At 47.5% G+C, this 26,330-nt stretch overlaps 1 protein-coding gene across 1 annotated transcript in view; it reads left to right on the forward strand.

The window, feature by feature from the left end:
• The window catches only part of LOC119433563 (receptor-type tyrosine-protein phosphatase kappa-like), a 259,647-nt gene that overhangs the window by 125,940 nt on the left and 107,377 nt on the right, over positions 1-26,330 (forward strand). The window contains 2 exon segments of the mRNA XM_049659338.1: positions 3,758-4,187; positions 6,245-6,520. Coding sequence (XP_049515295.1) covers positions 4,110-4,187; positions 6,245-6,520 — 354 coding nt within the window. The 5' untranslated portion in view covers positions 3,758-4,109.

The raw sequence follows: 26,330 nt of genomic DNA on the forward strand, positions 1-26,330 counted from the left end.
TGCGATCACCAATTACCCCTGTCTTGCGCTAGCGTATTCTAACTTGCGCCTGCAAATTTCCTAACTTCATCATCCCATCTGGTTTTCTGCCGTCCTCGACTGCGCTTCCCTTCTCTTCGTATCCATTCTGTAACCCTAATGGTCCATCGGTTATCCATCCTACGCATAACATATATGGCCTGCCCAGCTCCATTTCTTCCGCTTAATGTCAACTAGAATATCAGCTATCCCCGTTTGTTCTCTGATCCACACCGCTATCTTCCTGTCTCTTAACGTTAGTCCTAAGATTTTTTGTTCCATTGCTCTTTGTGCGGTCCTTAGCTTGTTTTCGAGCTTCTTTGTTAACCTCCAAGTTTCTGCCCCATATGTTAGTACCGGTAGAATGCAATGATTGTACACTTTTCTTTTCAACGACAGTGGTAAGCTCCCAGTCAGAATTTGGCAATGCCTGCCGTATGCACTCCAACCCAATTTTATTCTTCTGTGAATTTCTTTCTCATGATCAGGGTGCCCTGTGAGTAATTGACCTAGATAAACGTACTCCTTTACAGACTCTAGAAGCTGACTGGCGATCCTGAATTCTTGTTCTCTTGCCAGGCTATTGAACATTATCTTTGTCTTCTGCATATTCATCTTCAACCCAATTCTTACACATTCTCGATTAGGGTCCTCAATCATTTGTTGTAATTCGTCTCAATTGTTGCTGAATAGGACAATGTCATCTGCAAACCGAAGGTTGCTGAGATATTCGCCGTTGATCCTCACTCCTAAGCCGTCCCAGTCTAAGAGCTTGAATACTTCTTCTAAGCATGCAGTGAATAGCATTGGAGAGATTGTGTCTCCTTGCCTGACCCCTTTCTTGATAGGTAACTTTCTACTTTTCCTAGATTTAATCAAAGAGTAGATTTAATCAAAGATGGAGGAGATATCATGCTTGAAAAGCTTGCGGCCCTTTATACGCAATGCCTCACAACTTCAAGTGTACCAGAGAGCTGTAAGAACGCCGAACATTATACTAATCCATAAGAAGGGAGACGTTAAAGAATTGAAGAATTATAGACCCATTAGCTTGCTCTTCAGTATTGTATAAAATATTCACCAACATAATTTCCCATAGGAATCAGGGCAACACTTGACTTCAGTCAACCAAGAGAACAGGCTGGCTTCAGGAAGGGATATTCTACGATGGATGATATCCATGTCATCCATCAGGTAATCGAGAAATCTACGGAGTACAATCAACCTCTCTACATGGCTTTCATAGATTATGAAAAGGCATTTGATTCAGTAGAGATACCAGCATTCATAGAGGCATTGCGTAATCAAGGAGTACAGGAGGCATACGTGAATATCTTAGCAAATATCTACAAGGATTGCGCAGCAACCTTGGTTCCCCACAAGAAAATCACCAAGATTTAAAAACACGCAAATGCCAGTAGCTGGAATGAACCTAGGTTTGCCGTCGCTTGGAGATACTCAGATTATTTTTTTTGCATTCCGCTTAATTAGATAATGAGTCCTAATTAATTACTTAACTTGTCTATTATTACAATTATATTAAGAGTAAATGAAAAAAATTGTAGAGCAGCATGAAACTCCCGATACAGCTTTCTGTTGCTCAATACGTGCACCATAGGAGTGTTCTTCCGAGCCCAGCAACAATCCAGGAACATCCAGGAACACCGTGCCCAGGAACAAGCATGCGGTTTGAGTGCTGGCGCACGCAACATAAAAAAAAAAAAAAATAAAAAGAAAACGGCAGGGGAATATCAGTAAAACAAAACTATGTATCAAAATAACAATTTTGAAAAGAAGAGTGTACAGTCAAGGCGCAAAATGAATACATAAGAGACGGGAGGAGAAGGGCAGTTGAACAATATGTGAAACTATGACACAACAACGCAAAGCTAGGAAAAGAACAATGACAGAGTTATGAAAAATATCAAGGTAATGAAAGTAGGCGTTTTAAAGACTCCGTATTCTGTGGATGGTTGAGTGTTGGCGATGACAGGCTGGAATAAAAGTGTATGCTCTCTGGTGATCTTGCGCGGAATACGAAAAATTATACAACTGAGGAGTTCGGGGCACATGAAGGGTACCGCGAAGGAGTTTGAAAAGAAAGAGAAGGTCAGCAGCGATTACGTCGGCTGCTAATTAAGGGCGATGACAATAATCCCACAGTGCTAGAGCAAGGCCTAGCGTCCGTGTTAGCAAAGCGGTGGTGATATATGCTTAGAAACTTTTTCTGAGCCCGATCTATAATGTCACTGTTAGATCTAGAAATGCCGTTCTAAACGACCGACGCGTATTCGAGTTTAAAGACTGACTGTTGTGTACAACTTGCGGAATGGTGTAGGAGAATTGAATTCTCTCGATAGTCTGCAAACAGAGCTAAGAGTGCGCATACCCCCCGTGGCAATGCGTTTAGTGTGAGCTGAAAAGTGTAAGGTTGTATCAAAAAGCACACCGTAGATCATTGATCTCACGGACCTCAGACACGATGGTACAGAATCTACGGAATAAGAAAAATACATGCTTGCTGTGTTGCGAGTGAAAGTCATAACTTTGGTCTTAGTAGCATTTCAAGGTGAGGTATTATCTGTGCACCATTTAGAAAAAGAAAACCGGTCAGACTGCAGGATGCGACAGTCGTCAACAGTGTGAATTGCCTTGAAGATCTTAATGTCATCGGCATATTGAAGGAATAAAGAATTCCGAATGGCGGAAAGAACGTCACTAATAAAATAATAAAATAATTAGAATGAATAGTACGTATACCACTAATTGTTAAGGTTTAGAGACTTCAAAAATTTTTTTCTTTACTCGCTAGGCACGTAAGCGAAAATAGCGAACCAGAGCTTATAGAGAAAAGGTTTATTTTCTTAAAATTTATTTTGCTGGAATTTGAGGAATGGAATAACCAGCGTGGGCACTCTATAAGTGGCAATTGTCAAACTTGTAGCATCCTGAGGAATTACAAGGAGTGGAATTACTGGGATTTCCACTCCCCGTAATACAATGAAAATGAAGTTAGGGCCACACTCCGCCAATCTGGTGTCGATGCGCGCAGAGAAGAATGGCTCGATACGAGGGTGCACGCTTGCTCGTGTACATGCGAAGCACAGCGGTGCCAACACACAGTGATGGGAACCAGCGGGTTGCCGTTTGTGGGTGCAAACGAACACTCCGAGAAACATTTCGTGCGCAGGATGAGTTTGCTTTGTTGTACAGTGCGTGCACTTTACTCTGGTTTATGCCCGGTGTGCCTGCACTGTTGGAGTACCACAAGTGTACGCTGAGCGACAAGCTTCCCGATCAAAACGCATCCAACTAAGTCAAGTGTTCTACACTTGCAAATACTTGCAAACCGGAACAGCGCTCCTCACAAACGCCATGACAAAGTTTTGCTGAACAGATTGCCATGATTCGCGTGGTCCACACATTTCTTTTTCCCTTTAACACTTACACGTTCTTCCGAGATTGCCATGAAATAAGTGATTTCGATTAGGTGCACGACAATGCCCTTGCTTCCACTTTTAGGTTGAGAGCTACACTCGGTAAATGTTGGTATATTACGTTCTGTCTTTGTGTGTGCATTCAGTGGTCACAACTCGTTTGTCTACACAAGCTGTGTTTATAAGTGTACTACGCATCCTTTTTATCGAGAATAGGATGTATCTGGCGTGGTTTTCACGTGCCAGCGTCTCTCTATTATTACGTCTTTCCATTCAATCTGCCTAATTTCCGCACTTTGCAGAATCCTCTGGCTTTCGACCGACGGTGGTCACTCCGTTGTTCCACGACGTTGGACGAAGCTTCGTCGCTCATCACTGGAGGCAGCGTCAGCAGCAGCAACACCACCACAAGCGCCGAGAGCAGAAGCGGCGGAGGCGGCAGCGGCGGCCATGTTGCCGTCTTCGTGGTTCCGCGTGTGAACACGCGCTGGCGCTGCTGCTGGTACTAAGCGTTTCTGCGCAAAGGAGAGGAGGAGTGGAGCCGGTGCGCATGCGCGGGCGGCCCAGCCGCACTGCAGGCTGGCCGACAGCGGTGTGAGGAAGCACTCTAGCGACGCGGCGCTGGACGCCCCGCCTTCGGGCGCCCGCCCCAAGATGGGCAGAGGCAGCAAGAAGTCCTCTTCCTCGGCGCCCGCTGCTTCCAACGCGCCGACGCAGGCGTCGACGCCCAAGGTGCGCACCCCCATGGAGCGCGCGTGCGTGTGGTTTGCGTTGCCCCGCGTTTGAAGTAGTTGAGTGGTGAAAACCAGCGAAAAAATAAAGCAAGACGTCCACTAGCAAGAAAGGCGATACGGGATGTGGCTGGAACTAACTTACAAGTGAAGTTCCATTATAAGAAATTACAGATATACCACGCAATGAGCGGTGGACCGAAAAATGTTAAGATCAACGTGAAGAGACGGGCAGAGATCGGTGTGGATTAAAGGTCGAAAGGGGATAGTCGATGTTCTGGTTGACATCATAATGTAAAAAGAAAAAAACGGAGCTTGGATGGCCATGTAATGCGTAGGGTAGATAACCGGTGACCTATTAGAGTTACAGAATGCGTGCCAAGGGTAGGGAAGCCCAGTCGAAGACGCCATAGAATTAGGTGGTAAGATGAAGTGAGGAAATTTGCAAGCCTAAGATCGGCTCAGCTGACACAATACATAGGAAACTAGAGATCGCCGCGAGTGGCCGTCGTCCTGCAGTGGACATAAATATGCTGATAATGATGAAGAAAAAATATATATAACATCAACCAGCCTGGTGCCGACGTCTTCTATTGTACGTTGTGTTTTGCGCTGGTTTTCATCCTTCCATCATGTACCAACTCGCCCAGCTCTCGGCCCTCTTGGTGCGAAGTAATTCTGTCCTTGTACATGCTGAATTAAGAGGATCCGGCGCAGTGGCTTAGCGGCTATGGTGTTCCGTTGCTAAGCAACGAGGTCGCGGGTTCTATTTACAGCCGCACCCGCCGTGGTTGCTCAGTGGCTATGGTGTTGGGCTGCTGAGCACGAGGATCGCGGGATCCAATCCCGGCCAAGGCGGCCGCATTTCGATGGGGGTGAAATGCGAAAACACCCGTGTACGTAGATTTAGGTGCACGTTAAAAAACTCCAGGTGGCCCAAATTTCCGGAGTCCTCCACTACGGCATGCCTCATAATCAGATCGTGGTTTTGGCACGTAAAAGCCCGTAATTTAATTTTTTTCTATTTACGGCCGCGGCGGCCGCATTGCGATGGAGGTGAAGGGCAAAATTAGTCGGAGACCCCCCCCCCCCCCCCCCTTCTCCCAGTACGGCGTGCCTCACAATGATATCGTGGAGCTGGCAAGTAAACCCCATAATTTAATTTAGAATTAAGGGGAGCTGTAATGAGGTATGTGAACAATGAACTTGGGACTCTCCCCACCTACTTTGTCGGAAAGGACTAAGTCAGGCGTGCGAGAGGCTTGGCTAGATGTAGGACACCTTTCGGTGGTCGATCGTGCGCTCGGGGCTGAGTAAGTGAGCGGTCAAGGGTAGTTAAAAAACCGAAACTCTCAAAGAAACGTAGTTATATACTGGAATTGCATTGACATATCAAAGTGACCTATTTCTGAAGCATCGGGGAATTTCATCTGTCTGGTAATATCTCTAGAATCCTGAGCAGTCTAGTGATCAGAGATGAGAGAAGGAAAAAAAAGGCGCAGTCTTTCCCGGACGGCTAGGCATTGATTGCGATAGCCAAGTATTAGACAACAAGAGGAAGCAAGCTTCGTAGTTTTATCGGTTGTGTAAATGGCCAGTAAGTATGCGCTCACTGATTATGTTAACAAGCATGGTGTGATGCGTGTCAACATGAGCAGATCTCACTCGATGACCGCGAACACGGCGTGCGATGCTGTCGCGAACGGCAACGAAAAGCGGCAGCACCGCGGGGCAACTGCTCGAATGGGTGCGAGGCCCATTCGATCTTCGCGGCAGCCGCAAAACAAGCACCAATCAGAAGTTAGCCGCGCAGTTGTGGCGCCACCTGTCTCCCAAGCGAATAATCTGCAATGCATGGCCTCTGAGATCGAACAGTGACACGCACGCCGTGAAATCTCGGAAGCCATGTCCCGCTACCCCCCTCCACCTTCGCACACGAGGAGACGGCGCGCATCCGCTGGTTATGTGCAGGCTGTCTTGTGCTGTATAGCCTCCGAGTGAATAAAGGAAGGACGTCAATCCCCTCTCGCTGAGTACTACGTTTTGTTCTCCTTCTAGCTCAAGAGCAAGTCCAAGAGCAAGGCCAAGTCCTCGCACGGGTCGGCGCCGCCTCCGCCGCGGTCCAAATCCCGGGCGCAGCGGCTACGCAGTGCCAACTCCGGCGTGATTAGCTCGCTGAACATGCTGCAGCTATCCCTGCTCAACAGCGGCCTGCTCCCTCTACCGGACGAGGCGTCCGCCTTTATACCCACGCGCCCCATCGAGCTGACCCGGTTCCCCAAGCACATCGCGCTCTTCAAGAAGTACGACGTGCTCCTCAAGACCGAGTTCCTGGTGAGCGTGTACTGCCGTCCCTAACAGCGATTCTTGCTGACGTACATATAAGCGAGACAAGCACTCTATGCTGTTTGCTAGATTTATACAGATGGCTTGCACTGACGTCATTGTAGCCGCCATGTTGGTGCACCAACACGATCACAAGCTGGGTCCGTAACATCACGTGAAAGCTTTCAAAAGATGGATTGGACTGAAGCACTCGTAGTCGCCATGTTGGTGCCCCAAAACGGTGATAAGGTGGGTGCGTGACGTCACGTGAAAGCTATCAATAGTTGTCTTATCGGGGAAATCGCTTATGAAACGAAGGTTTTCGTCATTTCAGTGAGGGAACGAAGAAAATTACTGCCCTATTGAAAAAAAAAAGTGACAGTTTCGCCCGAAAGGCGAAGCATCGGTTGCGATAGGAAATTAGTGGACAGCTATACGGAGTGGACAGCTATCGCTGGCTCACCATCGCACGCTTTCTCTCGCACATTCAGCACACGGGCCGCGGCGACGATTTTATCGCCCGTGGACTTTATACGGAACCTCACGGCGACGGCAGAAATGCGCCTGGAGTGTCCATATAGTTGCTATCGCAATAAAAGAAAATCCGTGTCAGCCATATCCAATAATTCCATGCTAACGTACGGGGAAGGTGTAGAAAAAAAAAACCTCGCATTTGGTGGTTTAAGAAAAGCGCCCCTTAGACGGGACAGGAAAAAGCAAGAGCTAACTTCCCTGTCCCGTCTAAGTTGAAGGCGGGAAATGAATAGCAAGTCTAATGCTAGGTTCTTTAGTGCGTAGGTATATGTAGAAATATAATGGGTCTGGAGATAACGTGTTGTTGCCAGAAAAGAAAAAAAAATCGTAAGAAATTCCAGCCATGTAGTTACGAAAGTTAAGGACGCCCTTGTGGCGTCGACAGCAGCGACCGGCGTTGCCTCGTTAGGGTTCTTTATAAATATATATTTAAAAAAGAAAATGTTAGTGCGGTGGAAGTTGAGCAGCGCCTACGCGTTTCACAGTAGCGGGGAAGCGACAGCTGGCGTGCTCTCGTTACCGGCGCTGCGCGCTCGGGACGAAGAAACAAAAGACGGAAGAATCATTACGAAATTTCAAGCGCGGACCGTAAGACTAGATGGGCAAAGGGCAAACCTTGCTCGGAGAAAATGTTGCTCATATATTGTGCAAGCCGAAGGCGAGTCCCACTCGTCCATTGAGAGCAGCCTCTTTTTCCTTTATTTTCTTTTACTTTTTTTTTTCTTACTGTTGTTTCTTGCGGAGGTGCACTTCGTGTTTCGCTGGTCGATTCGGCTGGAGTTTGCCTTTAAAACGGAGTTTGTTTTTTTATCTGATGGTTTAGTACAAGCTCGATCCGCGGCAGATCCCTCTCTTGCGCTCGATCCACATTGAGTCTGTCAGGGTGTGCTCCACCCTGACTCCACCCTCACACCGTAGCTCAGTTGCTATGGAGCTCTATACTGACGATCACGTGGTCGAGGGTTGGACTCCCGGCCGCGCGCGGCCGGCCCGCATTGCGATGTTGGCGGAAACCAGAACAAGTGCATCGAGCTGCTTGCACCGAACATATAGGTGAACGAATGTAATCCGCACCCGTCCCCTATAGACCTTTTTCTCCGCTTTGTAGAAGCAGTGTGTTCAAGACCCTATAAAACTTCTTGTTCTGCATTTTTGACAGTCAAGTTAGCCGAGAAAAAAAAGAAGTATTTTTTCACATAAAAAGCTTTAGGCACATATTCTTGGTGCGTTCAGATATAAAGAACATACGCCATGGGTCGAGCTTATCTATAGGCCTTTTTTGTTGTACTTAACCATATAAGTTCACTTCTAGAAAACTCCAACTCTACCGCAGAACTGGCGCCAGCTGGAGAGTTCTATAAATATATCGTCAGTCTGTAAAATCTAGAGTCCGTGAGGGAGTACGTATAGCTAGGTGAATTACTCACAGGCGACCCTGATTATGGGAAAGAAATTTACACAAGAATAAAATTCGGTTGGAGTGCATACGACAGGCATTGCCAAATCCTGACTAGGAGCTTACCACTGTCGTTGAAATGAAAAGTATACAATCATTGCATTCTACCAGTGTTAACATATGTGGCAGAAACTTGGAGGTTAACAAAGAAGCTCGAGAACAATTAAGGACCGCACAAAGAACGATGGAACGAAAAATCTTAGGACTAACGTTGACAGACAGGAAGAGAGCGGTGTGGATCAGAGAGCAAACGGGGATAGCCGATATTCTAGTTGACTTTAAGCGGAAGAAATGGAGCTGGCCAGGTCATGTGATGCGTAGGATGGGTAACCGGTGGACCATTAGAGTTACAGAATGGATACCAAGAGAAGGGAAGCGCAGTCGAGGACGGCAGAAAGCTAAGTGGGGTGATGAAGTTAGCAAATTTGCTGGCGCAAGTTGGTAATCAGCTAGCGCAAGACAAGGGTAATTAGAGATCGCAGGGAGAGGCCTTCGGCCTGCAGTGGGCATAAATATAGGCTGATGGTGATGATGATGAATTACCCGTCTCTCGAGCTACAAAAAAAAAAAGCCGCTTTCATTCCACCCTGTCAAAATGGGTGTGACAGCGAAGCTGTTGCCGACGTCACACAAGCACCACCAGCACAAGCGACGTACTACGTCAGGCGCGCACGCACGTGTGTGGAAGTGCAGCATGCATCCTTATTCTTCTAGGCTGTCCGCCAGGCGCAAGTGCCTTATTGAACTAATTGAATTTCTCAAAGTAAATTGCGTCAGACAACGTGCGCACGCACGCCGACACGCATGCGCACATGTTCTAATTATCAACCTGTCTGTGTGAAATTAGGGAAATCAGTCTTCATGGACCATTTTATCAGTCCAAATGGATTTAGTGCTTCTATTGAGTGTCGCTTTAATGGAGCTATGATTCTTCATTGCACGACTACGTTTTTCGTCACCTGAGTTCCCAAAAGAGTGCAGAAAGTACCGCGGAAATTTGTGTCATTTTCACCTGTCAAAAGAAACTGCGTGTTTCGGACGCTGCGAAATACTGATTTTCGTGGAACGCCGTAGTCTGATTCTTTTTTTATTTTAGTGCGAAAGCTTTACGTGTCCCATGAAGCGGAGAATGCGGCGTTCGGCGTTAAAATCCGATGGTACCAAAACGTACGTGACAAACGACGTCACGTTTCATTGTCAATCAAAACTGACCTTGCCCACACCCAAAAAATCGACTCCGCCCACTTCGAAAATTGAGTTGACCCACGCTCAAAACCGACCTAGCCCACTCCCGAAGTTGACTTGGCCCACTCCCGAAATTGACTTGGCCAAATTCCAAGATTGACTTTGCCCGATTAGAGCGCATGACCAAAGTGATCACGTCATGTGACATAGCCACGTGACATGCAAGTCGAAATAGTATGGACGTCGATATCGTCGACACGCCCAGAATGCTTTCGCACCAATGCATGTAAGGAGACTTAAGGGCCTCTGTAACTTTTTAATGCGAAGCATTTCTTGGCCAACATTTGCCACTTTGACAGTATCTATCTATCTATCTATCTATCTATCTATCTATCTATCTATCTATCTATCTATCTATCTATCTATCTATCTATCTATCTATCTATCTATCTATCTATCTATCTATCTATCTATCTATCTATCTATCTATCTATCTATCTATCTATCTATCCGCCTACATCTTGGTGCTCTCATGGTCGCTTCGTTCACTTGGCAGGTACCAAAATTGGTATAGTATAACAAAAGTGTATGGCTAACATAAATGATAGGTCAAGACATGAATGTCATGACATGCGTGTCAACAAGGTCATGAAATAGTCGCCTGAAATGACAATTACCCAGCCAAAAATATATCACTCAAAAACCAGTGAAATGGGTTCGGACGTGGGTAATAAGTGAAGAAAACAGAGAATCATTGTAGACGTCATAGGCATGAGCATGACTCAGCAAAAATTTACAATGACTCAGCGAAAAAAGTTTACTCACTCAAAAACGACTGAAATTGGTTCGGACGTGGGCACTAAGTGAAGGAAACACTAAAGGATGATGGTAGAGGTGATAGTCATGAGCATGACTCAGCAAAAATGTCAATGATTCAGTGCAAAAATAGTGAGCCTCAAAAACCACTGAAATGGGTTTGGACGTGGGCACTAAGTCAAGGAGACACTAAAGGATGGTGGTAGAGGTCATAGTCATGACCATGACTCAGCAAAAATGACAATGACTCACGAAAAAAGAATAACACTCACAAACCAACGGAATCGGTTCGGATGTGGTACTGAGTGAAAGAAAACGCTAAAAGTTGTTGGTCGAAGTCATAGTCATGAGCATGACTCAGCAAAAATGACAATGATTCAGCAAAAAAAACATTAAGAATCAAAAACAACTGAAATGGGTTCGGACGTGGACACTAAGTGAAGAAAACACTTAAGGATGGTGGCAGCAGTCGTAGTCATGGCCATGTTTCAGCAAAAATGACAATAACTCAGCGGAAAAGGTTAACACTAAAAAACAATGGAATCACTCCGGATACGGTACTAAGTGAAGGAAAAGGCCATGGCCCGGATTCTGAAACGCTCCTTTCCTTACTAAGGACGTCTTACACGCTGTAAGGCGACCTGGCGTCAATTCTGCAACGTTCCTTACTAAGAGGCACTAAGTTAGGGCCTCCTTGGTGCTTCCTCACGCATAGGAAGCCGGCATGCTACCTTCATGCTTCCTAACCGCGCTCCTCTACCTGAACGTATGCTTTACGCAGGACTTTGCACGCGGTACGCTCGGCTTGAATAGGTGCCGTGCGCAGCCAACGCCGCGGCAGCCAGCCGCCGTGTATTGACGTCCAGTTTGGCTCCGCAGACTGCGCTTTGTGCCATTTCTTTTGTGATTCCGTTTTTCTGTGAAAAGCGAGCGGCGGGAATGACGGCCTTGCGATATTTATCCGAAGGCGATAGCTTCGAAAGCTATGCAAGGTTTCTTCGGCGTGCAAGTGAACTTCTTTACGGGACTGTGTACAAGCCTCCGCCGTTGACTCCAGTCTGGCATGTGATTGACAGGCAGCATCCACTGGAACACTACAACGAAGTGGAGTTTCTAGCCCGGTATCGTTTTTCCAAGCGAGCTGTTGCAACCATACTGACAGAGCTGCAACTGCTTTGTAACACTGACAACAGAGAAGCGCCGCTACCTGCTCTGTTGAAGGTCCTCATCGCACTGCGTTTTTACGGAACGGGTGCCATGCAAACTGTTGTAGGGGACCTTGTGTGTGTATCCCAACCCTCTATATGCCGATGCATTTGAGATAAGACACAGCTGATATGCTTACGTCTGTATCCCAAGTACGTTCGGCTTCCAAACGCCAGTGAAGCGAGGTGAGTCATGACTAGGTTCTATGCCATTGGAGGATTCCCCGGGGTTACTGGGTGCATAGATTGTACTTATATACCCATTAAAATCCCCGGTGTAGATGACGCAGAAGAGACGGAGGAAGAACGAGCCGCACGCCTCTCGTCGTAAGTACGAAGTGGCCAGGCGAGTGGATTCAGATGAGGATAGCACCCGAAACGTGTTCAAGTCACTGGACGACAACCCCTTATCCTCTCGCCTTACCGACCATCGGGCGGTCTTTGTGGCAATTGAGAAACAACAAGATGAAGACTTTCACAATAAATACGTTACCATTTAATAATGTCTAGTCTTTAATATAACATAACGAGAGGTAACAACCAAACCTAAACATTCAGACGTACGAAGCTAAATGAAAAAGACGTAACTGTAGTGAGAACCAAGCTAAACAATAAGATTAACCGTACCTCTAGCTACGCACACCCAGGCATAACTGAGTTAAGCCACAGCCAATTTTTCTTCCTCCGTGAAATAAGTTTTGCCCGGCATGGCAAATGCACACACACACACGCACGAAACAAAACGCAGGCCAAAAAGAAAAAGAAAGCGACGCCTGACCAACCGAACTGTCAGATGCTGCCGAAGTTGCTAGGCTGAGCTTGCTTTCCTGACATGTGCATCTTTTTGAGCTGTTTTTACGTCGTTGACAAAAGAAATGGTATTTATGCCCTTATATAGAAGTAGAAATGCACTTATAACAGTGCCGGAAGTTTACTTTGGCAATTCATTAGAAATATTTTGCATATTTTCGTAAGTAATCTCAAAACCAGAAGCCTGTAACGTTCCACTTCCTTTGGTGAGGCGTAAAGTCCCTAGATTTTAAGCAAAAAAAAATATCTAGGGACTTTAGTGAGGCGCTCCTTCCGCAGGGAAGGTAAAAGGAAGCTTTTAGAATTCGCGATGGCCTTCTGAGGGCGCCTAACGTTTAGGTAGCATGAAGGACTCCTTGCGTAAGGTAGGGAAACGGTCTAAGGTTAGGAGCATTTCTGAATCCGGGCCTATAGGTCAATGGTTGAAGTGATAATCATGAGCATGACTAGGGCTTTCGCATTCAGGTCTCTTAGGCGTAGCTAAAGGGACTCCTGAGGACTCGGCACATGAATGTCATGACGTGCGTGTCATGTAGGCCATGAAACAGCCACCTCCGTCTTGGTGCTCTCATGGTCGTTTTGTTAACTTGGTAGGCTCTCCCCGCACACTGCTTCGCATAACATCGATTCTCACAGGGAGAGGGATCTGCCGGGTTTTTCTCCCCCTTTCTTTAATAATTCTTTTCCTTTTGTTCCCCTTTTTACGGCAGGGGGTACACACTACCTTCGACGCGCCTAGGCAAACTTTCTGATTACGTAAAAATATACTGGAAAACCGCGCCAGCGGCGCAAATAACGCCACTGTTTGCGAGATCATTTACCCGAACACTTCGTACTCAAACGGTTCTGCGCCCTCTCGTCACGAGTAATAGGGCCTACATTGTAAGCACGCACGTCGCTGGCATGCCTGGATATGAGTGCGACGGCTGATCCCCTCGACAGCACAGTATATTGAGCTCGCTGCATGGCGGACAACGGCTCATCTTCGCCGTCAAAAACGATTTCCGCATCTCCCTCGTCACGAGTCAAATTAAGGGACGCGGCTGTGCAGTTCTACGGGGCCCTTTTCGACGCGCACTGCTGCGAGCGACATTTCTGGTAAAGTTCCTGGCGCGATCGACCGGATATATAAATTTTCCCGAAGCTCAAAATTAAATTACCGTATTTACTCGGCTCTAACCATGCCCTCGATTGTAACGGGCACCCCCGATTCCCATACCCCCGATATGACGCGTCGTCACTGTCAGCACTCGTTATCGCTATTAACAGCCCGGCTCATCTCATCTTTAGTGCCATTCATGACAGTTGGGTGCCGCATTGAGACAACCGGTATCACGGATCGTCGCAGCCTAATTAAGTTAAGAAGAAGGCACCAACAATGCCGCAGCTTCAAGTGCGGCGACGTGGGGATTGGATTGGATTACGGAAATTTTTAATGGCGATGGGTTGTTGCTATCGCTAGTTTTGGTTTCGCATGCGATTGTAACGCACGTGATTGTTTTAGTAAATTTCTTTTGCTTCCTGATTACGTAAAACTATTGCTGACGACTGCGGAAGAACTGCGAAAGTAAGGATTTTGTTGACACTGTTGGAGCAGCTGCTGTAACAACAACTATTTACTAAATAATTGATAAGTCTGTCAACTTACAGATATATCTGTGTATAATATCTTGATTTTCAGTTCATGTTGCCCGGTTGCTAATGCACAAACCAGTTGATAATGCATAATTACTGTGTCAATTACATTTTACTCAAATAACATTTCATTGTTGATATTGCATGAATGTTCTTCCCATATGGTTAGAAATAATGGTTTAGAAGTTGTTCTAATTTAACATAGTTTGGAACTGCGGTGGTGCTTTTGTTTGGTTAACTGTCGTGATCATTTTGCTTTATCTACCCGAATCCAGTAAGTATGATACATGCGATGAAAGGAAAGCATTACCAGTTTGCGTTGGTGGCGTGGCCTTCATCGCTTGATATAGAGAGCCATGTAACTTTCCTACCTAAGTGGAATGAATGGAATCGAAAATTTACGACACTACTGTTTTCCCGTGAAGGGAGGAAACGATTCAAAAAGATTTGGCAAGCTGAACTGTAGTGGATGTCTAAGCAATACGAAGCATTCGCGATTGGTAAAGAACGGTTGTCCGAATAGTGTAATCCTTGTGTAGCGAACAGTTATGCAGATATTATAGGCTATATTAAGTAAGACAGAATAAGTAATAATAAGTAATAAGTAAGACAGAATGTTTGTAATGCCAGGAAATAAGATTGAGACCGCAATGGCACATAGCCGGTGACACGTAACCGGCGATGCAATTACCTGTGACGCGTAAACGGTGACGCATAACCTGTGACACGTTAGCGGAGACCCATAACCTGTGGCACTTTACCGGAGACGCATTACCGATGACGCATTACCGATGACGCATTACCGATGACGCATTACCGATGACGCATTACCGATGACGCATTACCGATGACGCATTACCGATGACGCATTACCGATGACGCATTACCGATGACGCATTACCGGAGACGCATTACCGGAGACGCATTACCGGAGACGCATTACCGGAGACGCATTACCGGAGACGCATTACCGGAGACGCATTACCGGAGACGCATTACCGATGACGCATTACCGATGACGCATTACCGATGACGCATTACCGGAGACGCATTACCGATGACGCATTACCGATGACGCATTACCGGAGACGCATTACCGGAGACGCATTACCGGAGACGCATTACCGGAGACGCATTACCGGAGACGCATTACCGGAGACGCATTACCGGAGACGCATTACCGGAGACGCATTACCGGAGACGCATTACCGATGACGCATTACCGATGACGCATTACCGATGACGCATTACCGATGACGCATTACCGATGACGCATTACCGATGACGCATTACCGGAGACGCACTACCGGAGACGCACTACCGGAGACGCACTACCGGAGACGCACTACCGGAGACGCACTACCGGAGACGCACTACCGGAGACGCATTACCGGAGACGCATTACCGGAGACGCATTACCGGAGACGCATTACCGGAGACGCATTACGGGAGACGCATTACCGGAGACGCATTACCGGAGACGCATTACCGATGACGCATTACCGATGACGCATTACCGATGACGCATTACCGGAGACGCATTACCGATGACGCATTACCGATGACGCATTACCGATGACGCATTACCGATGACGCATTACCGATGACGCATTACCGGAGACACATACCCAGTGACAGAAATTCAGTGGCGCGGGTGCACATATGCAGTCGCCCCTATGGCGCTTAATTTTAGACTGCACCACGAGCGGGATGAACCCGCGAGAACTGTAAGTTAGTATGCAATGTCATCGGGATCGGTCTGCGAAAACAGTGAGGTAGGCTCACCCACCAAAACATGGGTGATCTCAGAGAACAATGATTCGCATTAAAATGCTGTACGTCTGGCCCGGTGCAGTCAGGTTCGGCCCGCCATGTTTGGTCGTGACGCAGTTTCCTTTTCATTCTGATACCGGAAGTATGCGGTTAATCTAGGAAGAAACTCGCTTCTAAGCGGTAAAAATGCGCGCGTAAGAATCAGGAAAATACGGTAACAGCAAGTGAAAGAAAGGCAGAATCTTGTGACTTCAAAAGCCACGAATAAAAAGTGATTAACGGATAGCCCGGAACCACCCATTTCTGTTCTCGAGTTTTGGGATGGAATAATGCATAAACCGAAACGAGGGGACATCAAAGTTTGGTCGACAGGAATTGTCTTTTGCGCGAAGCGATGATGGTAATTTAGTTAAGCATTTTTTTGGTTGGCTGAATTTGTTATGAGCTTAGAGCGCATGAAATCCCGTTTTATAGATTATTCTTGCTTTAACTGAAAGTGCTAACTGCCCTTAACTCTCCTTTTATTTATATGCACGCTGGGAGGCCTTCGGCAAATCCCGAAAAAATTCGCAGCTACGGTTAGCAGCGCGCCGTCTTTCAGACCTTTCGCTTTCTTTTGTTTGATGACTAACGCTCGTTCCTTATAGTTTATTGTTAGCAAGAAGCGTTGAATGTATATTCGGGGTTGTTTGCGTTTATTTCTCCGTGGGGAGGCAGCCTGGTTTTCCGGCGTGCTCGTAGTTAACTAGCGCTAACTTGGCTCGGAAGTATGCTGTTTAGTTCCTTTCGTGGCGTCCATACTTCGGGGCGGCTCGCGTTGTCCGGGAATTCATTTCACTTGTATTTTCGCTTAGGACGATTGCCGGGGGCGGCGCGGACATGCGCGTCGTGTTATTTTCTTCACGGAGCAGATTGCCTTTGGGGGGAAATGAGAGCTCGCAGTACAGGAGAGGATCTGGTTGACAGCGGGACATGGACGGCTTGAAAACATAAGTAGATTGCCTAAAACAAGCTTCTGCGTATGTCGTCAGAATAAGCGAAAAAAAGACACGAGAGCAAAGATTCGAGTATCATTCAAAGGGAATCAATTGGGGTGACAAGTGACATAGCGGGCATGTACCTCGTCAGGCTCCTGAAGAGAACAGACAGCACACGTGGGAATTGCGACGGCTTTAGGGATTCGTCTGCCGAACGGCCAATCGATGCCAGCGCTGGCCAATGCTGCTGCCACTACACCGTAAATGCCACCCAGAACAGCGCTAAAACTGGCCCGACGACAACATCGTGGGGACACCAGAACGACGACGCTGACACGTTGACAGCACATTGAAGACGGCACGGGTATTACGCGCCACTAACCCATGATCGAATCAAGCAATGGGACTTCGTGGTAACGTTTGAAAGTTAAACACTTCAGCGTGTGCTTGCGAGCGTCCGTACTGTAAACGTATTTTTTCTTTTAATGCGTAAGCATTTCTATGCCTCTCCAACGACGAAACCAATCCGTCCGTCCGTCTTTTAAGTAAGACAAATCGCTCTAAAGGAATTAATGTATAAAACATAATCAATTTGAAACGACAAAACGTTGGCGGTGGTGAGTTTAGTACCTACGACCCACGCTCAGAAGCCGAGGCTGTTATCCATTTCAATAAACCTTTTTTTTTTCTTTTTTTTTTCTAGCTTGGCTACAAGCCCAGATAGGTGTTTGTGATCACAGATCACACCAGTTTTATATGGGTTAAGGCATCCAACATTGACATCACATCTTCATCGCAGTCGATAATCTTGCACACATCAAGCACTTTCCCAACCATTTCCACAAAATATTCATGCACAGATCGGCCTTTGACGTCACAGCGTCTATATGACAAGAAACTGCGCCGTACTGTATGCAGCCCGAGTAAAAAAAAAAAATAACGTTCATCTGCTGAAAATCTCGTTTAGGCGGTAAAAAACGAAAGCCATGTGGATTGCGGGCTAGGTCTATCAAAGTTCTCTGCAATATATACCAAAAGAATATGGCATTATTACAATTAACGAAGACATGTTCAATAGTTCCAGCTTTGTTGCACAGAAAGCATCTGCTTCCCCACGGAATATAAATCCCTCTTTCTTCTAACCCATTTTGTACAAGCAAGGTTCCCGTGTGAAGCTTGAAGAAAGATGTTTTAACGTTCACCGGTATCCACATATTTTGAACCATTTTGAGTACGTCTTGCCCACGCCCTTCTCGAAACATTAACCGATACAATGATAGTGGGAACATACTCTCAATACGATCCTTCATAGGACGCTTTCTTTTTGCATTGGAAAGGTATTCAAGCGAAAAGCTTGCCCTGAGGTACCGATAGGACGTCACAACTTCGTGCATGAATTGTGACATTGTGCAACGAGGGCCAATGGCTTAAAAATTTTTTTTTGGCATAGCAACTGTTCGCATGGTTTGGAAAAAAAACGGAGAAAAGGGTCTCTTTCGTCCCTTATCAATAGGAAATGTAATACAACTTACTGAAGAAACAAGTGAAACAACGACTGACCCCCTTTCTTTAGACTTGACGAAGCAAAACCGTATGAATGTGTTCTGCCGGCGGTACAATACAAATGTCAAAAGAAAACAGTTTCTATGAAGGCTTTGTTGAAATTTTGGGGGATGGTGGAATAAAAGCCATCTCTAGGACCATATGTAGAGCCGACTTGGAGCATTCTAGACATAAGAAAAAGTGCGACTTCGCGAAAATTAAATGCCAAGAACATCACATCTCCGATCCGTTTCGGTGGTCACGGGATGCTCCTTCCGTTGGGGCGTTCCTTCATCGACCAAAATGCCACAGATATCTGAGGGCTCATGCGCTTCACGTCGTGGAACTCGGACAGCTAAGCAGTCAATGAGTTGATAAGGACGATAAGGAGTAAGGACATGTCATGTGGGTCTCGTCACGGTTGATAATGGTTGGACTCTGATGTATAAGGTGTTATAGAGCGATAAGGACTTATAATAGTCGGAGCAATTCTGATAACTTTAATAAGCACCGATAAGGATTGATAAGCGGCGGATCAAGTCCGATAAGGTTGATAAGGACCGATAAAAGTTGGTGAGGATAGAATCTATTGAGGCAAGGTTGATACCGACCGATGAGGGTTGATAAGGGTTTATACTTGTGGGATCAAATTTTATAACATTGATAATGACACTGGGCTGCGTGGAAATGAGAAAGTGGCCCAGTGCTTAACGCATACTTAGACCACTCCCGGATGAGTTCCTACGTGAACTTTTTTGCTCGTTCTACGCATCCTAATGTTCCTTTTTCCTCCTTCCCCAGTGCACTTACCCCCGCCTGGCGAACCTTCCTGTCTTCCTTCTTTTTATCACTACTGTCTTTCTCTCTGCGAAGAAAATATTATATGATGGTGATACCGGTCACAGAGCGCCCCGGAGTTGAAAATACGCTGTAGTTGTAAAGCTGTCCCATCCCTTTCGGTCATATTACTATTAGAGAGTGTTCACGGGATATAAAGCAGGACATACTAGCAAGCCCATCGCTCCAATGAGATGCTGAACGTGTTGTCAAGCAAAATTTTAGCACCTGTGAAAGATATCTGTTGGCAAGGCCCTTCATGGACATCTTTGGCACTCGAATTCAGTGCGAACAGCACGCTCTACGTTTAATGGTAAATTCGTATTGTTCCACGAAGACGGCAGCGCGCACTTTTCACGATTATAGTTTGTGACGTCAGTGGGCCTTAACGACCGACCCCACGCGATGCAAACAGCGTGATGTCTTCATTACGTCAGGGACTGGGAACAAAAACGTCCCCAAGGGCCAGCTCCCGCCCACATTGCGCGCGTTCGGAATTTCTGCCCTCGCAACAAACCGCCAGCCGAGTCTTCGTTCGCACTAGGGAACTTCCAGGCACCCTGGTGCGTGGAAGCTCTCTTTCTTTCGTCTTGCTCTCCGGAGCTGTTCTCTGCTGAGCGCCCACCACAAAAAACGCAGTCGCTGGCCGAGAGCCAAGAACTCACCCACCTTTCCCCCCCCCCCCCCCCCCTCCCTTTCCTCTCTTACTTCTCCACGCGAGATGCGTCCGATTATGAGCCGAGTTGTTCGCAGCACCCCGTTCCTACTTTCCGTTCTTATACTCCACCTCATCACCACCGTGCAGTGCGGTGAAAACTGCGGGCCTCGTAAGCCAGGCAGAAACGAGACCCCGGAGATCTCCTCCTGCACTGTCCGTTTCTTACCGCCCACCGCTCGGCGCCGAGTGAACGAAAACTTCACAAAAGAAGAAAAGTTATAGTAGCGCACAATGGGAGAGAGTCTTCATGCTCCCTACACCGACGGAAGCGTATGGCGTTCGTTGCGCTGCACGCAATAGGCGAGACGGAGTGCACGGACTCGTCGCCCGCGCAGTACACAAACTCGGCGACGGTGTCCGGCTTAAGTTTACGTCTCCGAGCTCGGAAACTCGGCGTTCATTACACGACTCTCGCGAGGCAACATCTCAGCGCGGGAAGGGAAGAAAAAGAAATGCTTGTGCGGAATGGCGCTCAGCGCTGTCAAAGGCGTGCCTCATTAAGAAACCTACGTATTTCGTCAGTACCTGTCGACAATTTATGTGCAGTGTTTCCGTTCCGAGGGCCGTCAACCTAATCATGCCGGAGCAATTTCGGTGACCTTTATAGTACTATTCTTGCGTTTGTATTCGCGCCAAATCGTGGTCAGTCCACTAGTGCTGAATGTGTTCGTGATTTGCATAGACAGGGGGCATGCGCAGAAGCTCAGAGGAATCTGACCTGCCAATGGGGACGCTTTTGAATAATCGGGGCATTTTTTGTAAGCATGGCTGGCGTTGCTTATCAGCTGCAAGAAACACAGGGAATCTGGCTATTGAAAGGCTGGGTATCTCGATATTCTGTTGAAGAAACGCGAGCTGTGAACTAAGACAGAAAAGTCGCAGTTTCGCCCGAATGGGTTGCCATTCACAACGTATCACGGTAATAGAAAATTACACGAAGCAAGGCTCGAATTTTTACCGACAGTGTAAATTGCAGTAAACATTCGCTTACTAACTAAACATGCTTGCCCCAACGCCGTCGAAACATATATATTAGGGCTCTGGATTGGTTAGGATCGCCGGCAGCGGGATGTGTGCGTCCTTGTCCCATGCGAACGTTACGTGCTGCCGCCCCCTTTACCATTTCGCAATGCTGGGCGCGCGCGAAGACGGCGTGAATTAATGCGCAAGCACCTCTTGGTGTTTTTTTTTTTCGTGGCGTAAAAATTATTGCAGGCACTTGACGCCGCCATATAATGACGCCGTATATTCATTGATTTTTACGTATCGTATTTATTCGAATGTTGGTCGACCTTTTTTTTGTTTTCGGAAATGTTAGCCGAAATGAGCTATCGACCTATATTCGTGAGCAAAGCTAGCAAAAGTGTCAAGCTAACGGAGTTCCGCCGTACAGCTATTCTGGAGATTATCCGAAAGGCGATGCTTTGCCTTTCGCCCGAAGTACGAAGCATCGATTGTGATAGCAAATTAGTAGACAAACTATACGTACTAAGGATAGTAGTTTTATCGGCCGTATAAACTTGTAAACATTCGCTTACTAACTAAATTAACAAGCACGGTGTAACGCGTGCACAGGTAAGCATGAACACATCTCGCTCGATGACCGCGGAAACTCACTGTCAGAACGCTTCAGTGAGGAAGCGTTGCAGCAGCGAGAGAACTGACCTTCGTGCCGTCTATCGCTTCAATGCGAGCTAAACGTTGAAAACCCAACGCGTACAAAGCTACCGGCTCTAGTTGCACTTTTTCACGTTGCATCTCGCGTTCAAGATACAGCGCCTGCGCGGCCGCGCCGTGAGCAGCCGCCGCCTCCCCCCCCCCCCCATTCTCGCCTCCCCGTCATGCTTCGCGCGCGACAGGACAAGCACGCTTATGTCCCGTATGTCTCCCTCGAGCGCGCGAGATTGAGCCGCGATCATCGGCTCACCCTCGCAAGCTTTCACTCGCACATACAGCGTACGGTGAGCGGCGACGATGTTACCGTGTTTGGACTTTATACGGAACCTCACGGCGATGTCGGCGACCACGTCCATATAATTCCAGAGTCCATATAATTGCGATTGCAATACAATGGTGTTTCGGCTAGAATGCGTCTTCCTGCTTTTACTAGGTATATTTATTGAAGCAGTTTACTAAACAGGCTGCAGTAGGGCGACAATTTGCGTTTCGAATTTTGACAAGAATAACGTACTTCCGGCAGAAGCGGGTTATCGTCTGCTCACACTCGACAGCGGGCGGCCGCGTACGAATTAAACTTTGGCCACGCTGCTTATGGGTTTCGTAGCAGGTCAGGTCTCGCTAATTTCGACTAGTTTTGAACACTCAACTAGCCTCGCACCACGAGAAACTTCAGGCAGGACCGCTCGTACGCTTCTGCTGAGCGCATTTTGAAGTACTTTATATTGCGGCAAAGCATGTCTGAAATAGTCTCTTTTAAATTGCAATGCATTTGTCGACTTCGATAAAAAGTGGTTCGGGGCCCCTTTGAGAAATGTTGCATATCCAATGCACTCGATGGCATCCCGAGGACGACGTCGTTAGCGGAGCCGAGGAGACCTGCGAAGCATTGGACGAGGACGACTTCTGTGGAAGTTCAGGCGAGGATGGAGCCTGTCGCATCGGCTAGCGAGATGTAGTCGCCGAGCTTACGGCGAATAAAGGTCTGTAATGTTCAAAGTTCCTAGTGTTCGAATAATTTTTTTAATATCTCGACGGGTTCATTATACAGGGTGTTTCACGTAACTTGGGCCAAACTCTTCAAATATGCAAATGCCACGTAGCTGGACAGAACGAAGGTGATGTTGCTTACCGTCTCTTGGAGACAGATTTTTTTCTGCATTTCTACTAATTACATAATTAGTCTTAATTAATGAATCAACCTCTCAATCATTCTTCTTGACACCGATTTTGAGATATATGCGCTGTCAAACTTGCGGTAAAAATGCGCTGTTATTCCACTTACGTTTTTAAGAAACCACTGTTTATGCATTGGAGCGCAAAAGTAACTGGAACGCCAATGCATTTCGTCGGACCCTTTGAAAATATCTCGAAACTGGTGTAGTCCTGATAATTCGTTCCAAGTGGATATGCCTTGCGTACTCACTAGGTAGGTACAATTCGTAAATTGAAATATATGCCGTAAGGAACTTGAAAGGTAATAGCGTAATTTTAATAATAATTAAATTGAGCGTTCTGATTTCTCGTAGCAGTAAGTGGCCGCCTCATCGAGTAAATTACATCAAGGATTAGAATTGTGCTATCTGTCACAGGCACATGTAAAAAAATTTGGTGCATCTAAAAAAAAGCACCCTGTATTAATATCCACCTATACTACCGCTACTGATGTACCGGTCAAGTGCTCTGTATTTTACGGAATCAAACAATACATGCTCCATAAATATCTACTATACTGCTACATATCATCGTCATCATCAGCCTATATTTATGACCACTGCAGTACGAAGGCCTCTCCTGTGATCTCCAATTACCCTGCCTAGCGCTAGCTGATTCCAGCTTGCGCCTGCAAATTTCCTAACTTCATCAACCCACCTAGTTTTCTGCCGTCTTCGGGAGACGAAAACAAAGTTTCTGCGAGCCAGAACGCTACTTCTACAGCTCTGCTGTTTTCGCCAGATTTCTCTGTAAATCTCCTGGTAGCCGTCATGGATTGTTGCACGGATGCAAGTTGACGTCCCCGCGCCTCTGCTGGGGATGGCGACTTTAGCGGCGGCTACGTCTAGGAAGCGGACCGGCCTCCAGAGCGACACCAACAGCGACGATACCAGTGTCTACTCGCTCAGCAGTGAGGACTTCTCCGATGACGACTTTCAGCTTGTGAGAAGCCGCAAGGCGAAACGAAGAAACACCAGGGCTTACCTGTCTTCAAGCACGTCGACTGCAGGACCAACTCGGAATAGCGCAGTCAGTACAATTCTATTTATACCAGAACTCGCTGCCGACAACCTGAGGCGACTCAACAGACAGTCTGTCCCGGTGACAGTCTGTCCCGAAGGGGTGGCGCCAAATCAAATCACGGATGTCAGAGTCGACACACGAGAAAATGTCTGGGCTATTGACGTCGTACATGAGACGGCACGGATCACTTTGAGCAAACTTACGGAACTTGGCAGCATGAAGGTCCGCTCGTGAATTCCTGTGGACAGTGATACCACTACTGGTGTCATCAGTGACATGAACGTCTCCATCTCCAGCGCCAACTTGCTGATTTTAATTAGGCCAGCCGTTGATGGCTGCGCCATCACTCATGTGTCTCGACTCAGCACATCCCGCTGTGTGAAGGTGGTTTTCAAGGGCGAATCTCTTCTCCTCACACGTCAAGGTGGGCCACTTTAGACACCCCGTGTGTCCATTTATCCAATGCCGCAACTGCCTGAGGCTGGGACACGTGAGCGCTGTGTACGAGAACACGAGAGTTTGCTCGCGCTGCGCACAGCCCCACGCTGCAGACTTCTGTGTAGCCACGGTGCTCAAATGCCCCATTTGCATTGGGTCCCATGATGCTACCTCAAAGGACTGCCCTAAAATGAGGAAATACAGGGCGGTCTTGAAGCAGATGGCAAGAGACCGTTCGTCTCGTGGGGGCAGCGCGTTCTAAACGCGTTGAAGGCGGTGGCAAGTTCAAGTCGAGGAGATGTTTATGAATACGGGGGTTATACTCGCTCGCAGTCCATGTGTGGCCTCAGCAAACGCGGTGCAACGTCCCGCATGTGGAACGGCTGCGGGTAGGAGACGCTGTGCCTCCCCCCGTACTAGAATAGTCTGCACGTTTCTAACGCATTGTGCGACGCCCCCACAACCGGAGCCACAACCGGAGCCACAACCGGAGCCACAACCCGAGCCACAACCCGAGCCACAACCCGAGCCACAACCCGAGCCACAACCCGAGCCACAACCCGAGCCACAACCCGAGCCACAACCCGAGCCACAACCCGAGCCACAACCCGAGCCACAACCCGAGCCACAACCCGAGTCACAACCCGAGTCACAACCCGAGTCACAGCCCGAGTCACAGCCCGAGTCACAGCCCGAGTCACAGCCCGAGTCACAGCCCGAGTCACAGCCGGAGTCACAGCCGGAGTCACAGCCGGCACCACAGTCACATCAAAGGATACACTGCGCCGCGGTAGAGTACACAATGCCGATTTCCGATAAATTGCCCGAAGAATACCGCCAAGTGGTTGTGATGCTTCGGTCCCTTGTAAATACCCTTCGTATACCAAGCTGCATACTCCGCCAGCGCGAAGTGCAGTGCAAGTACTGGATGCTCTTAATCCAGTGCTTGCAAGTCTCGAGTAAGCCCCATGGCTCACCCGCAGCCTCCTATTCGCGCAACGACCACTAGTCCTTGGTTTATGTCAGATGTCTACAACGCACATCACCAGCTAGGGGACTTGACTTTGGCGTCATGGTGCTTCGTTGCACACACAATGTTCACTCTCTTGCTCTTTTCCTCTTTTAATTCCCACTTTTCCTTACCCCTTGTGTAGGGTAGCAAACCGGACGTTCGTCTGGTTGACCTCCCTGCCTTTCCTCTCTTCGTTTTCTCTCTCTCTCTCTCTCGACTACGCTTCCCTTCTCTTGGTATCCATTCTGTAACTCTAATAGGCCACCGGTTATCCATCCTACACATTAAATGGCCTGCCCAGCTCCATTTTTTTCTGTTTAATGTGAACTAGAGTATCGGTTATCCCCGTTTGTTCTATGATCCACACCGCTCTCTTCCTGCCTCTTAACGTTACTCCTAAGATTTTTTGTTCCATCGCTCTTTGTGCGGTCCTTATCTTGTTCTCGAGCTTCTGTGTTAACCTCCAAGTTTCTGCCCCATTTGTTAGTACCGGTAGAATGATATGATTGTACACTTTTCTTTTCAACGACAGTGGTAAGCGTGGTAAGCTCCGAGTCAGGATTTGGCTGTGCCTGCCGTATGCACTCCAACCCAATTTTATTACAGCGAAGCTGTTAAGGGCTCACCTTTAGATCGTCGCGTTCGTCAATAGAAAAAAAAAACTCTCATTGGCCGTATGTTGTATGTGTGAGTAAAAGCGCGCGAGGGCGAGGGACGCGCGCTTTCACTGGGAGCGAGCGCACGGCGGAGAGCAAACGCGACTTCCCAGTGGAAGGGGAGTGGTGGGTGAGGAGGGCATCGAGGCACCCTAGACTTAAGGTCCCTAGATATTTTTTTGCTTTCTTTAAAAGAGCAGAAAATCTAGGGACTTTACCTAGACTGTGCGTGTGTGTGCCCGTTGTCCCACTGCGGCGCATGCGCGCAGCCCTGCCGGCCTCTGCCGCCGACTCTCTCTAGGCTCTCTCC

The sequence above is a fragment of the Dermacentor silvarum genome, chromosome 11 (assembly GCF_013339745.2).
Source record: "Dermacentor silvarum isolate Dsil-2018 chromosome 11, BIME_Dsil_1.4, whole genome shotgun sequence".
Lineage (NCBI taxonomy): Eukaryota > Metazoa > Arthropoda > Arachnida > Ixodida > Ixodidae > Dermacentor > Dermacentor silvarum.